Source organism: Zea mays, chromosome 1 (genome assembly GCF_902167145.1).
Source record: "Zea mays cultivar B73 chromosome 1, Zm-B73-REFERENCE-NAM-5.0, whole genome shotgun sequence".
Lineage (NCBI taxonomy): Eukaryota > Viridiplantae > Streptophyta > Magnoliopsida > Poales > Poaceae > Zea > Zea mays.
The window spans coordinates 272,327,365-272,342,285 of record NC_050096.1 but is presented as its reverse complement, the minus strand read 5'-3'; the positions used below and the strand labels follow the sequence as shown (position 1 = coordinate 272,342,285).

At 41.4% G+C, this 14,921-nt stretch overlaps 1 protein-coding gene and 1 long non-coding RNA gene across 2 annotated transcripts; one reads left to right on the top strand and one right to left on the bottom strand.

Moving 5' to 3' along the window:
• Positions 1-256: 256 nt before the first annotated feature.
• Positions 257-6,708, top strand: LOC103643876 (uncharacterized). Its single transcript, XR_561348.3, has 4 exons — positions 257-711; positions 1,863-1,971; positions 2,106-2,152; positions 5,242-6,708. It is a non-coding gene; the product is annotated as an uncharacterized lncRNA (long non-coding RNA).
• Positions 6,709-9,690: 2,982 nt separating this feature from the next.
• On the bottom strand, positions 9,691-11,442 carry LOC103643875 (teosinte branched1). The gene has a single exon (NM_001382583.1). The coding sequence runs from the start codon at positions 11,345-11,347 to the stop codon at positions 10,217-10,219; it is 1,131 nt and encodes a 376-aa protein (NP_001369512.1). The 5' UTR covers positions 11,348-11,442; the 3' UTR covers positions 9,691-10,216.
• Positions 11,443-14,921: the final 3,479 nt, after the last annotated feature.

Below are 14,921 nucleotides of genomic sequence, written 5' to 3'. Positions count from 1 at the left end.
GATGGACAGATGAGTTTACCCTCCAATGTGATAAATATTAAATATATTGACAATAAATTCTGATAAATAACATTATCGCAATATTTGCCTCCGTATACTTATAATAGTGCTTTTTGTTGATTCGATGGCCAGTACGCCATGGAAATGACATCTCCTAGCAAACTGCGCTGCTTTACATTCTTTGGGATAACAGTAAAAGTTGTCCTCATCCAGTCGTCCTCTTTTTATCCAAAGCCAAGCGAACGCGCGTTGTGGAGGGAATGCATTTGGTTTGGTCTTCCTTTATTTTCTTCCATGGAGAAGAAAGGAATATTTTGCAGCCTTTCGCTACAGCAACTCTGAATCATTTCGTCGAGAAAGCAGGAAGCATCAGTCCGTCGAGAGTGCAGTGGTGGTGGGAAGGAGATCAATGTCAATCTTCTCCAAGCCTCCGGGCAGTTGGAGGCTGCGTGCTACAGCGGCGTCGAGTTCTAGACCGTGCCGACGTTGATCTGGGCGATGCTTAATGTACCGGCCGGGTGAGGCGATATGGTGAGGGGTGACCGCGCTGGGGTACGACTACGGACTACGGGGAGGCGGAGCTCCCCACCGCCGGCGGGTGCGCCTTCTCGCCATGAAATGCACTGGGAACAGCTCGCTTGGGACGCGATTAGCTCCCCGGCCAACGCAGCGAGGCCAATCCCGCAACGCTCCTCGATCTCAAGGACGCTGGTGAGGTTACCGTCAAATTCCCTCCTCTACATCCAACCCATTGGTAACATCCTCTCCTCCGCGGTCGTCCTCGCCAGGTCGCATACTAGCATCAATTTAAGTTCTAGGCTCCTTCCCCCACCCCCACCCCCCGTCCAGCCATTCCAGAGTTCTATAGTATGATTGCTTCCACGTTTTTTATTTATATAAGCAAAAACAATGGATTATTTTACTTCTGCTCTAGTAGACTAGTACCGCCTACTATACAGGATTAGTACTTCTCTTCTCGTTTTTCTCATTCCGTATAAAATCCTGAAGAAACAGCAGATGCATGCAGTAAAGCTCTCTGTACTTCAAAAGGACCATATTAATTGGGATTTGGTATCTAGTAGTATAATTTCCTACGTTTCATTTTGCTATTGCTATATAGTATAAGACATAAAGATCCCACCCTGCATGCAGATGGAACTAGTATTCTAGCTTTCATCAGAACTTGGTTAAATTGTTGGACCTTTTCTTTTATAGTGCGTTATTTTATTGGAAAATACTGAGATAGAAAAAAATGACATGGCCACATCGTCTTTCCAGGTAGTACAAAAATAGAGTAGTATTTTAAACTGTGGACATGCCATTTGGTATCTCTTCCTGGCCCTTTAGTTGTCTGGTGTTAACTGTTCTTTTAAATGAATAGCAGAGATCCAGCACTCGTTTCACAAAGAAAGTATTGACATTGAAAGAATCACAATGAATGTACTATGTGTGTAAGGTGCTTGTCGACTAGTTAACCTACTATTGACATGATAAGAATACCAATAACTCTCAAACTTTGATAAATGTCTGTATGGACAAGCTACACCCGGAAAATCTGTTAAAAGATTCAAATGTTTGGTTCTCTACAACACTATGCCTGCTTTGCATCACATAATGCAAATTTGATCTTTGTCAAATTATAGTACCCAGCCAATTCAACACTATATCATCATCATATGTAATATATGGAGCCAAGCATCAGATTTCTCATGTGAGAGCTCCTAGCTAACCATTACATATATATGACTTAGCCTACAACGTCCACATCATGCATGAAAGTGCTAGGCAACTTGTGCATTTGTTCGTATGGTTTAAGATTGGACCAATCAATACTTGACTAATTCCTTCCCTATCTTTTTCAGGTGAACGCCTCAGACAACTCATGAGTTATGAGATAATTTGTAACCCATTTACAGTTCGGATTTGACTGCCACGCTAACTGTTTAAGATCTGTTCAGGAGCCCTATTAAGGTCAACTCAAGGCACTTCTCTTTCACATAGTATATATAGTGTTGCATTAATGGGTTAACTGGATCACAAGCATGTGGTCTTCTAAATTTTTAATAGCTTGCTCATCATTCTTTTCTTTTGTTTGATGTTATTAGGAAACTTTTATATACAGATGACCTCGAAGTCTCCAACATGCTGTAAGGTAATTGGTACTTCCTCCATGCATCTAAAAAGGAATGCAATTCCAGATTTGAAGATTAGCTAGTCAAACTTTTATAAGTTTGACCGGGTTTATAGGAAAATGTTAGCATTATGAAAATATATTTTATAATCATCGCAATGATAAGTATTAGTTAATATTTTTTGTATAAATTTGGTCAGATTTAAAATAGTTTGACTTCATAGAAAATAAGATTGCATTCTTGTTGGACGGAGTTATGTTATTCTAAAAGTATATAGTAGAATAGTGGTGTACTTTTGTATGTTCAAGGTCAATAGTTTGAAACATACTAGTGATGCTAGATTTGGAAACATTGGCACTACTGATTATTTATGTAAAATTAAAACAGTGCATTTATAAGTTGAATAAACATAAATTAATGTTGAATTTATCCAAAATGTTTGCTGGGGTATGTAACGCCAAAGCTAATCACCCCTGAAACAGATGTCACATTTTTAAAACAAATATGATACGAGATGATGTTTCAAATGAGAAAAAAAAAACACAAAGTGCTGGTACACAAACCCGTTGGCAAAAGAAGACAAATTTTATATTTAGAGAAGCTATATGGATAATTATATATAATTGAATAGACACAAACTGTACAAATCCAGCTTTAACTGTTGTTGTAGTTACACATTAATTTTTACACCATGAATGATCTGGATACGCAGATATGAGTGTCTTTGTTTAATGGTAGGCAGGTAGGGCGCTGCACCAAGCGTGTGTCTAGATTCTTACAAGAATTTTTAAAGAGCCAAACTGTGGTGTATGGCTGCTGCTGAAGGTTTGGTCCAGCTTTTGTCTGCTGCCTCCTAAAGGTCGTTTTAGTTGATCCGCTTGGACGTTTTTGAGTTCCAGGTGCGAGTGTTCCTTGAATAAGGTTAGGTGTCAGTTTGTTTGTCTTGTAAATATGTTATCTCCTTAAAGCAAAGATATGTATATCTTCTACATATTCCATAAAAACATTATTTTATTACACTATCATATACATGAGGGCAGGGATGGATTAACGGCATGTTTGGTGTGCTGCTTCACACGGTACACCACGCCACACTTTTTAAGCCACAGATATGGCGACATAGGCACCACACCAAACAAGCCCTAATTCCTGAGACACTCGGGGGCTGTTTGGTTTGGAGTCGACCGGTGTTGCCTGGTCCAGGCAGTACAGGGTTGGATTTTGAGTGTCTAGGGTTAAGATTGTTTGCATGGGAGGCATGTGCATGGGAGGCCTTCAACCAAACGAGCCCTCGGTTTGTTTGTCTTTAGTTATCTTCATGGTTTTTATATTAAAATATATTGGGATCATAATATATCTAAAGTTATTCTAGTGCATGGTAGCATAGTTATTTGGTACATACTACGTAGGATGGAAAACTAATGTGATATATAAGTAAAGAGGAAAGAGAATAAAACAATATGTTGAGGAAGATAGCACTCAAGCATGACATCATAACCATTGAAATATAAACCATATAAGTGGCTCATAATTCATACTCTTGTACACATCTAGCATTTAAGTATCTTGTGTGGACTATGGAACAACAATAACACTACACATTTGGACAACTATATCTTCTTTTTTTGGATAAGGAAAATTTTATTGCTTCAAAATAATCATAAGTCACATCTCTCTTGAAAACATAAACCTGACTTCTGCATCGCGCAAGATGCACACGGTCTAAACAAAAAACCAACAACCCAAACACTCTAGTAGTAATCAATCCTAAGACTAGATCGCCACCCATGTGTCTGGGTAAAAAAACTCCTTGACCACTTGCTCTAAACGTTGACAGATAACCAAAACCAACTCCTGGAAGATAGGCTTTTGTAGCACAGCCCAGGAACGAAGCCAGTGGATAGCAAAATGAAGAACTTGCAAAGAATTTGTCACATTTTTACGTTCAAACACAATATCATTTCTATGTCGCCAAATGGCCCAACAAACTGTTGTTGCCCCTAATAGCGCTAACAATTTTAAATCTTTACTAACCCCTAGCCATGAACCAAACATATTCGCGACACTAGAGGGACGGTAAAGATTTGTGGCTATTTGGACTATATGCCAGATTGCCCGCACTACCTGGTACTCGAAGAAGAGATGCTTAATTGTCTCATTGTTGTGACAAAAGCTACACTTCACACTGTCATTCCAATTTCGCTTCGCTAGATTATCCTTGGTTAATATTACACCTTTTCATAAAAACCAAAGAAATGTTTTTATTTTTATAGAGGTCTTTAGTTTCCATAAATTTTTGTTAAGGTTGGGTACATCTTCTATAGTAACCTATGATGTGTCAACTTTAGATATCGTGATAAGAAACAATAGGTTGGGAATAGTATAATAGACCGGTTCAGGACATGATTGGATTCTGAATCTGTCCCTGCATAAGACCGTGTCTAGCAGTTCACCTATATGATTACTAAAAATATTATTTTACAGTGTACGGTAGACTGCACTGTTCGCAGAGTGGAGTTTGAATATAGATATGGAGATGAGTAAGTAGATGGAGATAGCCAAAGGGGAAGGCTTCATTAACCATTATTATCCATTGAAACGAGCCGAGTGATTGGCTACAGGGTTAAGAAAGTAGTATTATGCCAAGTTTTTTGCCCTTAGAATAGTCATTTAACCTTTATATATGGTTGAAGCTTGACAAAACCTACCTAGCATCTTTTTAGATCTATTGGATAAACAATGGTGCTAAATGTTGACATAGTTGATACATCCACCCTCATATATCACATCGATAACATTTTCTTATGGATGCTTTACTCTTTTGTACATGGTTTGCTTCTATTAATTTAATACTAGATTACCAACTGTAACATGAACCATTAGCAATAATCAATTAACTAACAGCTTCATCTGGTAAAAAGTGATTTTTATAAAAACCAAAAAAATATGTATATGCATTTGCAAAGATATAGAATTTTCTAACAAGTGGTGTGAATATATTATATAATATTCTTCTTAATCCAATGATAAATAGTTCTGCATACCAGAACGAACAGAATATTGTCTGAGATTTTCGTGTTCCAAAAGAACATAACCTTTGTTTTAACAGAAGCCTTGCTGTGGGCGGACAGAAGAACAGAGAGGAAAGAGGTAGGTGTGGCATACTGCCAGTGGGATACATAAATTATAAACTATGTCAGCTATATACTGCAATACGAGGAACAGGCCCAGCAGCATTCATATGCAGTTCCATGTACTCCAGAGCTCAGCTATGGTGCTACATTCATCAGGTCAGATATGTATCGTACTGCTATTTTTGTTCTGAAAAAACCTCTGGTACTACATTGCTCAGGTCAGATATGTATGGTACTGCTATTTTTTTCCGGATACCCTTGGACAGCTGTATGCCTTTTGAGCAGCTATAACAGGAGTATGTCGGATTACTTACCCTTGGACGGCAGCTTGGAACTTCAACCTGATCTGAGCAGTCAGCTGGCTTTGCAAAACTGAGTTGATTGAGTATTTATAATAATGGTCATGGCCAATGCCAAGGCATTAACAACTTTCGGCTTATACCAAACGTGCTGAGAACTAACTTATTCCGACTCAAGATAGAAGCTGCAGCGGTTTTGTGAAGTGAACCAAATGAAGAAGTTACACTTCCATGGGTAGATGACAGCAACACAAAGCTTAATGTATATATGTTAATTAAAATGATATATCCTGTGCAATCACTTATTATTTGGTGCAATCATGCTATTAAACCATCCAACGGTTTCATATGAAAGGGGTTAATATAAAATAGGTACTAGGTTTTAGATGAAAGAGGTTAAATATAAAATAGCAGCCACTGTTGAATTTTAATCGGATGCACTAGGTTGCTAGATTGTATATGCTTGCACTAATATGATTGATTGCATAGGACATGACTGCTAGGCGTTGCTTGTATCATGATATATAGTAGACCTTCTGAATCATTGTTTTTTGTTTATAACATATGGCACCGATGATATTTCGCTTAGTGAAAGAGTGTACTAAGCACTAGCTAGCAGCTGCTTGTTTTTTGTTTATGCCATATCGTTTTATCCTTTTAGATCTTTTCCACTACTAACATTTGAAAGGGATCGGAGTACTAATAATCTACTGATAAATCATTTGTGCTTCTCAACAACGAAATGAAGAAATATACATCTTGTGCCAGCATATTATTCATGTATAGGTAATAATTTGACATTGTTGTCGGTTTGTGTAACATAAAACTATGTATTTCTCCGTTCTTCTGCAGATTGAGTTGTTTCCTTCGGTGGTCCGCGCTATATATACTGCATTCAAGTGGGGGTGTGTGCAGGCGCAGCTGGTATCACGCTCGTGTATAGGCTGGCTGCAGAACGCACAGTTCTTCGGCACTGTGCGCTGCTCAATGTACGTATTGATATTGATGTGTGGTACGTACGAATATGCCTTGTTGCATAGATACAACTTCTTTGGTCGTTTTTAATTTTTTTTTAAAATTCAAAGTACTACTACTTCAGAATGACAAGACTAGATACATGTGCACACACTGTTTATCCTAAGCCTTGCGGTACAACATGTGACCTTTGAGATGTTTCATGGCGTGGGGTGGATTTTAATCGATGTACAATTTACGTGCACAACAGTTACTATTACTGCTAGGGCCTGCTGTCGCGGTCACACGTCAACTGCAGTTCCTTGTTATGGTAGCGAAGAGGTGGCCAATGAAGGACTACGACATAAAGACAATAGGTGGGCTTTCCCACGCATCACCATTGTTTTTTTATTTGTGAAATTGCAGGTTACATTCATATGGTTTTTGAGAAATATAGATGGAGGATTTGTCGTCTGTTCTGGACACCCGGAAAGAAAGTGTTAAATAGGAAGTGAAGTATATAAATCAACACTATAATCTCACTGTCAACAGTCACAATCATCCTATATTCTTTGCCCATCTATTGTTTGGTTCCATATATAAAACTAAACTTTAATTAGTCCATCTGTCTAGTCCTTTTTAGTGACTAAACTGACAAACTCCAAACACACTATAGTCTCTAGTCCCTTGAGGGGTAACTAAAATGGACTGAGTGCGTATTAATTCTAGACAACATTTGCCCTCATTATTGCCTGCGCCCCTCATTAATTACTTGCACCCCCTCATTCATTACTTGCACCAAAGGAATATTTTGGTCTTTATTCATGTGTTTTAATGGTCTTTAATTCCTAGAACCAAACAGGAGTATAGTTTAGTCCTTAAAGTAAAGTTTAGTCTAGGAACTAACGAAACAAAACATGCCCTAAATACATAACTATATTGTTGCAAATGTTGAGGTGCAAACTCTGTGCAAATATTTATATAAACAACAAAATTCGGGTCTATATGCATTGGAAGGAAAAATTCATGTGATTTGCATAAGCATCTGATATTTTTCATCATTTTTCATATAACTTTTTAGAAATAAAACGATGTTGCATGTTAGCGAGTATTTTAAAAGAAATATATACATATATATATATAAGTAGCTGAGTTGGATAGATGGTTTGAGTAGCACTCTTCGAGAAGTTTAGGAGTTTCTATTGTTTTCTGAGTCTCTTTGAAAATGTTTTCTTCTTGATATGATATCACGGAGGTGGTATTACCCCTCGGTTCGATTTTTGTGTTTCAAGGAGTTTTCACGATTGCACTGTTTTTGAATCATTTAGTATAGTGAACCAAAGCATGTGTCTTCAAAGATCAATAAGGGGCTGAAAGATAAACAAACCCCATTGTGCTCGTGTGGTGTTGTGGATAATGCTTTTAATCGTCAGCTTTGTCAAACGATACTACTATACGCTAGGACTAGTCTAGTTGTCCATGTGATTTATCATTTATCTACCTTAATATAGAGTGTTTCAATTAATTAATATTCATGCGTCACTCGGGGCCCTCTAGTAATATATTGGAACAATTGGATCTATACCATTAAAAGATCCAAACTTTAGATTTATACCATGGACACCACATGTCATTGACTCATGTGGACCCATATGTAAGTGAGATAGTAATGGTATGGATCCAAAGTGGTGATCTTTTAATGGTATGGATCCAAATTTCCCTAATATATTTGCTGCTCGCCCTTATACTAAACCTTGGAGATTTCATTGACCACCATTTACCCAGACAAGGAAAATCGATCAAACTCAAACGTAGAAATCATGAAACTACAGATAAATTACTTATTAATAGATAAATTACAGATAAATTCCATACCATCATATTATATTGTAAATGGAAAAATGTGTTCGTATCTAGAAACTGCATGTGGCGTACGTGCACACAAGTTACCACCTGTACGCCCAGATGCAGTTATACGTTTCTTTAAAATCACACACATATTTTTCCAATAAACTTTTAAATACCTATAAACATAATATGTTAAGATATTTACATTTGTGCAACAAAAGTTCATATGTGCACACTAAAAAAATAAAAGGGGTATTACGTTTGATTACAAAATGAACTAGGAAACAAGTTTTATGGCAGGTATGTGCGCTTCAACATGATGTACACGTATGATTTTATAAAAAACTTTTGAAACATAAAAATGCACAAAACATGCTTTGATGCTAATACATGCACCTGAGTGTTTAAATCAGCATGCACTCCTTATGTTAACATCAAGCTAGGTAGCTACATTTGTTGACAAACTTAAGATGCCAATGCACCGTCTCACTTTAACCTGATTCTGATGTCTCTTTGACTATACGGACCTATATATATGGCTTTTATCGGCCGTGCAAGTATGGCTATTGCTTGAACAACATGAATTATTCAATCGTCCATATTTGAACTCATGGACGACATTTGATGTGCCTATGAGAAACCCTAGCACCCCGGCCCTACATCCCCAAAACTATCTTAAGTTTTACCAATTTTATTTATATTAAAAATCATCAACGATCACACTAAGTACATTATGCATAGAGTTAATACCTAAATGATGATAATAGTTTAGGGCCATAAATATTTGTGTTATTTTTATAAATTTGGTCAAACTTAAAATAGCTTTACTTTGTACAGCTCTATAAATTGATTTATTTTGAGATGGAGGTGGTCGTAAATAAAATTAGCTTTCAACATACACTCTAAAGGTTTAATTAATTAAAGAGAGTCAGATAGTAAGTTGTGCATGAATCACGATGGCCAATCAAATAGCAAGTAGCAATTCATAGTCTATACGAAATAAAATAATCATGCAGACCTTTGGAATCTGTGGATATGTGCCGATAGAATCTAAAAATATCTTTTCTACCGACGAAAAATGAAATCAGAAAACAATCAGAATATAGTTTTTTTAGCCAGGATTATTATCACATAGAAATATATATATGAGGCATCATCCAGCAGACGAGAAATGATGTCAACCTAGGGATAGATAATTCGAGATATACAGTAGTCTGAAAAGGAACGAATCAGATTTGCAGCTCATCAAGAAATTAGTGTTAATAGAAGCAATTAGATAAACCATTAGTAACAGGAACTTTTAACCCAACTAAATGATCGGCATGTTTGATCCATGAATTATAAGACTATATAAAGCCGCGCCATTAGGTGCAGATTTTAACATGCATACAAACGGCATCATGGAATTGACCTTGTGAGCTAGACTTTTACCTAGCAAAAGCCTCTCTTTCAGCATGTTATAGCTTCAGCCTTCAACATTTTTTTCATTCTGTCATCAAACAGCTGAATTACATTAGTACTTGCTTTGCTTGCCAATAGTAATGAACGTCCGTCACCGGCGGATACTGTTTGATCTCGTTCATCACAGAGATTCAGTTCGGAAATCACCAAATCGACGACACCGATTAATTCCATTATTGAATCAACGCCACAGTGCATGCTAGCTAGCTATAATACATCATCATGCGATGACCAAACTTAGTTCATCGTCACACAGCCAATTACGAAGTCTAGAAAGAGAAACACACGCATAGATTAAGACAGCAAATTATTGAGAAGCTCACGTTGAGGGAAAGGAGATAGATGTAAGTCGAAAGAGTAGTTCTAGTACCTAGTGCGCCCGTAGTGTTCAGTAGAAGCGTGAGTTCTGCTGAAAGACGACTCCACCGAGTTCCCATTGCTCTTGGCAGTAGTAGTTGCCGCCGCCGTCGCCGTATCCTCCTCCTCCGTTGCCAAAGCCCAGGACCACGTCGCTCGCCCCTGTGATTTCTTGCATCCTACCTGCTGATCTATTGCTGAGAGCTGATGAACACCTCTCCCTCTCCTCCAATTCAGCGGCAGCACACGGCATGTTCATGGACAACGATGAGTGGTGGCTCAAATTGTTCGAGCTCGGCCTGTCGCTCGGCCCCGAGGCAGCCGCCGCCTCCACGTCAATTGCTGAAGCAAGCTTTACCCAGCGCATCCGGTGCTTCTCCTTGGTCCGCTCCCTCGCCCTCTCCCTCGCTTTCGCCCTCGTCTCCTTGTCGGGGACCTGGTGTGCGTTATTGGCCGATTTTCTTGGCGGCTTCGGGGTGGCCGCCGCTTTACTTGCCTTGGCCGGCTTCTTCCCCTCGCCGCGGCAATTACCCTTGGGCTTCTGATCTCCTCCTCCTCCCAGCTGCTCTGCCGGGTTGTGCTTGCCGTCGACGGAGAGGCTGCTGGAGCCGTCCTCCACGCACTCCGAAGACGCGTCGTCGGCCATGATCTCCTGGATGGCGGACTTGGACGTGTTGAGGAGCCACTGTACCGTCTTGCTTGCCTTGTCGAAGCCAAGCATGTCCTGCAGCGCGAAGAATTTGCGCGCGACGTCAAGGGAGAGCCGCATCCGGCGGTCCCTCATCCCGCCGGCGGTGCATATCTTGCTGTGCCGGTCTTTCCTCGCCGCGGCAGCCGCCCTGTCGAGGCTGGCGCCGGATCCTTCTGCACCACTGGCGCAGGCGCCCAGCTCTGTAGCCGGCGCCGGCGCGTGGTCCATCAGCGCCTGCACCGGCAGGTCCGGCGAGTTGATCACGGCTTGTGGAGGGGTGGCGTCGGCGGCCGCGGCACTACCGATCTGGTAGCTGAGGGGAAAGCTGGCGTCGGCGGCGGCGAAGGGAGGGGAGCATGGGTAGCAGTAGAAGCTGCTGGATTGGTCCGTCTTTGGGGAAGACGGGCTTAGCTGCAGTTGTTGGTAAAGCGGTAAGTCCATGGGGCTTGAGGAATCACAGAAAGGAAACATGTGCTTTACTGATGGGACTCCAAGGCCCCCTGATGCCCTCTCCACGCTCCCCTCTCTAGGTCCTGGCACTAAGAGCAGTGTGTGTTGATCTCTACGAGAGAGGGGCAGGAGGAGTGTGGCCTACTCATATGTCCTATGATCAGATGTGTCCGTCCGACCATGCATAAGGTCTAGGCTTGTAAGAGAGAGAGAGAGAGAGAGAGAGAGAGAGAGAGTTAAAAACTTTCCAGGTGATCATACCACCTCTCTATGCAGGCGCAAGGAGAGGAGAGGCATGGGCTCATGTGCATAGGCTGTGTAGGAGACCAAGATAGCTAGAGAATTGTGCTTAAGAACCTTGGGGCGTTTTTTTTTTTTACTATGTGAGAGTGAGACACTCGCCCCTACCTGAGAGGGCTGTGCCATCTTATAGAGAGGAGGGCTGTGGAGGAATACTGCCGTGCCGCCTGTTCGTGTGGATGAGATTTGAGGTGAGGGAGAGGGAGGAGAATACAAGGACCTGCACTATTGGGGGAAAAGCTGTGTGCATGTTGAAACGCTATTGGCTACAAGTGACCTAGTACATTTATTGGCCAGATGGGGGCGGCCATAGCTGCAGGACGCAGTACGATGGACGTGCGCGCCTCCATGAAATACTTCTTCAGGAAACCAAAGACCGTGGGTTTTTGTAACATCCACAGGAATTTATTTGAGAACTATTAGTATATACATTGAACATTGTGGGAGGAGGGTACCGAAACGAAGGACCAGTGATGAGTGATGTATGTAGTGTGGTGTACAAGCATGGTAGGGACAGATGTGGTCAGATGAGTTGGTCTTCACAACATTATTAGGCATATGGGACCTGTATGAGTAGTGATAGATCCAGTGCATTATTAACTATGGTTACCCATCACACTCTCGACAACACAAAAAACAGACCGCTTTCAGTAGGTAGAAAATGTCTTCCAAGTCGCATAATGACAATAAGCAGTAGCGGTTATAGAATTTTACTATAAGGTATGCCAAATTAAAAATGCATGAATAATTCAGTGAAATACATTTAGAAATTCAATAAGGAATGATAAATGTGTGCTATAATTTGGTATTCTATGTAAACCAGCATAATAATTCTTATATTCACAAATTAGATTTGTCACTTGTATTCTTCCTCTTGTATATAGATAGACTGAACGCATCTGTAGGTTGTTGCAACATGTTTGAAGTCATGAAATAGACAAAGCTAATATGTTATGCCGGTACCGGACTACAGGGTGACACCCTGTAGATCCGCCAGTGACAATAAGGAACCACATGTATTCGGGGGAGAGTTGATAAATAGAGTAAGAGATGCGTGCTAGAGACACTCTGTTGCTGGATACCGCCTAGGCATCAATACATGGGTAATTTAAATATAGGTTCGGACCGTAAGATGTGTAATATATACCCTATAACCTCTTTGTATATAGTGGATTGAGAAATACAATGGCGAAGAAAATTACATGTTGAGGCATCAACAAAGATAATGACCAACTAACTTCCCTTTCCTCTTGTTTCTATTTAGAGAGTCAAAGAGTTTTTTTCGAAACCCATTCTATGTTTCTCTATCCCTCTCTTTTATAGCCGAAGTGAGGAGAGAGTGATACATATCTATTAGGTAGTGGGCCCTGTTTAGCAGAGGCCCAACTACTCCTATATTATCGCAGACATAAAGTTGTACATGGGGGCAAGCCTTGGTCATGCCATAGTGTTAGCGTGTCTTGCTGTAGTGCCAGATATATCGTATCATAGTGGTAGATACCAGAGTCCAAGTTGTCGGGTATGATGTAGTTTGTAAATGATGCAGTTGATTGTCCCTTACAATGCTTACAAATATGCTAATACGTTCAGGAGTGGCTACAGGAGCAGTGGCTCGCATCACATAGTGCCTCAGGGTACACCTGGTGCACATTATCCATGCTATATAGTACACCTCATTGACTACAATATCAGCCATCATATTTAAGAAGATGGACGAAAGCCTTATCGAAACTATCAGAACCATGTGGGTTGTCATGAGTAGACATGATGTGGATTGGAGCTATACCTTTTAAGGTTGTCGGGTACCATAATTAGGGGTACCAGATCACAACTCTAAAGTGCCAAGACGCTTGGGTAAGAAGGGGTCACAAGCAAACACGCTCCCAATATTACCAAGGCCACACGGAACCTAAATCACGACTCGCTCGAGGCCAACCTCGGGCGGGAAACGCATTTTCGACTCGCCCGAGGGTGTCTCGAGCAACGCTCCAGGGTGTACCCACCTCAGCCAACCACTCTGTTCCCGGAACGTGCACATATAATGTAGTACGTACGACAACCTACCCCACTAAAGGTGCCAAAGTCAACAAAGGACGACATGACAACGATCTAATCTACTTTTACCACAAAAACAATGGTCAGAGCGTGAATACAGGGTACTATTCCCCCACTTCGACCACTGTTTCAACCACTGAGAGTGTGACTACATGCAACGTCTAATCTCGGCCTCGACCTTGGAAGAAATTTTCGCCATGCCCAAGCTTGACCTTGGTCAACTGCCTCAACAGGGAAGCATGCGCATTAAATGCCACCTACTCTTCCGCGAACCCCGTTGAAGACAGGAAGGCTATTCCACCGTTCAGGATGATGTCCGGAACAGATTACCACACAAATTTCTGCCATGCTGAGCACTGTTTCAACCACTCCGACTCGACACACTTGGAAACGTCTCATCCACACCCCTATACAGGTCAGGCTCAGACACATGCCCATGCTCTTGAACTCGGCCTTGGCTCTCTACCTAGTCAAAGGAACAGGCTACAGGGATTGAGTGTCCTTCTCCTGACCAAAGAAGACAAGAAAGCCGAGGGCCATCCTGCCGGCCATACTGCTACAGGGCTCGGACACACCTCCTCCGAACACAACAATTGCATAGCAATACCTGTACACCTGGGCCTCCTCCTTGCGACAATAAAAGGAGGAGCCCGGGGCCTTCTATAGGCAGGTCAAAGACAACACTTCAACGTTCACACCTCACCCCACTCCTGAAAATGGCACTTGTCCCGATCATACTCAGAGACTTCGGACTCACTCCCTCTCTCGACTTGCTTGTATCCCCCTACTACGAGAACTTAGGTGCAAAATAATACAAGTCTCCTCCCCTCGCTGGATGTATGGCCTTCTCTTGCCAGAACCAGGATAAACCTTGTGTGTCTTCTTGCATCAACCATCCAAGATAAGGGCACGCAACACAAATTTACTAGTTGGTTAGGACCCACGGGTTCAAAGCACCAACAGTTGGCATGCCAGGTAGGGGTCGCTCTGTATTGACATCACATTCCTACCAAAGTTCTGGATGGCGAATCCTAAACACCTTTGCTGCTTGGCATGGTGATCTGGTTCGGGAGCCTTGAGTTCCTCTCCCTTGGCTACGACTGTGAAATGGTACTCCTCCCACCCAGACACCACACCGACCATGACTACCGTTTCTCCCAGCCAGGAAGAGCACATCCGCTCCTGCTTTACTGGCCAAAGGAGGAACATCTAGACCTCCGTCGTCGCCCCTCTCTCTAGG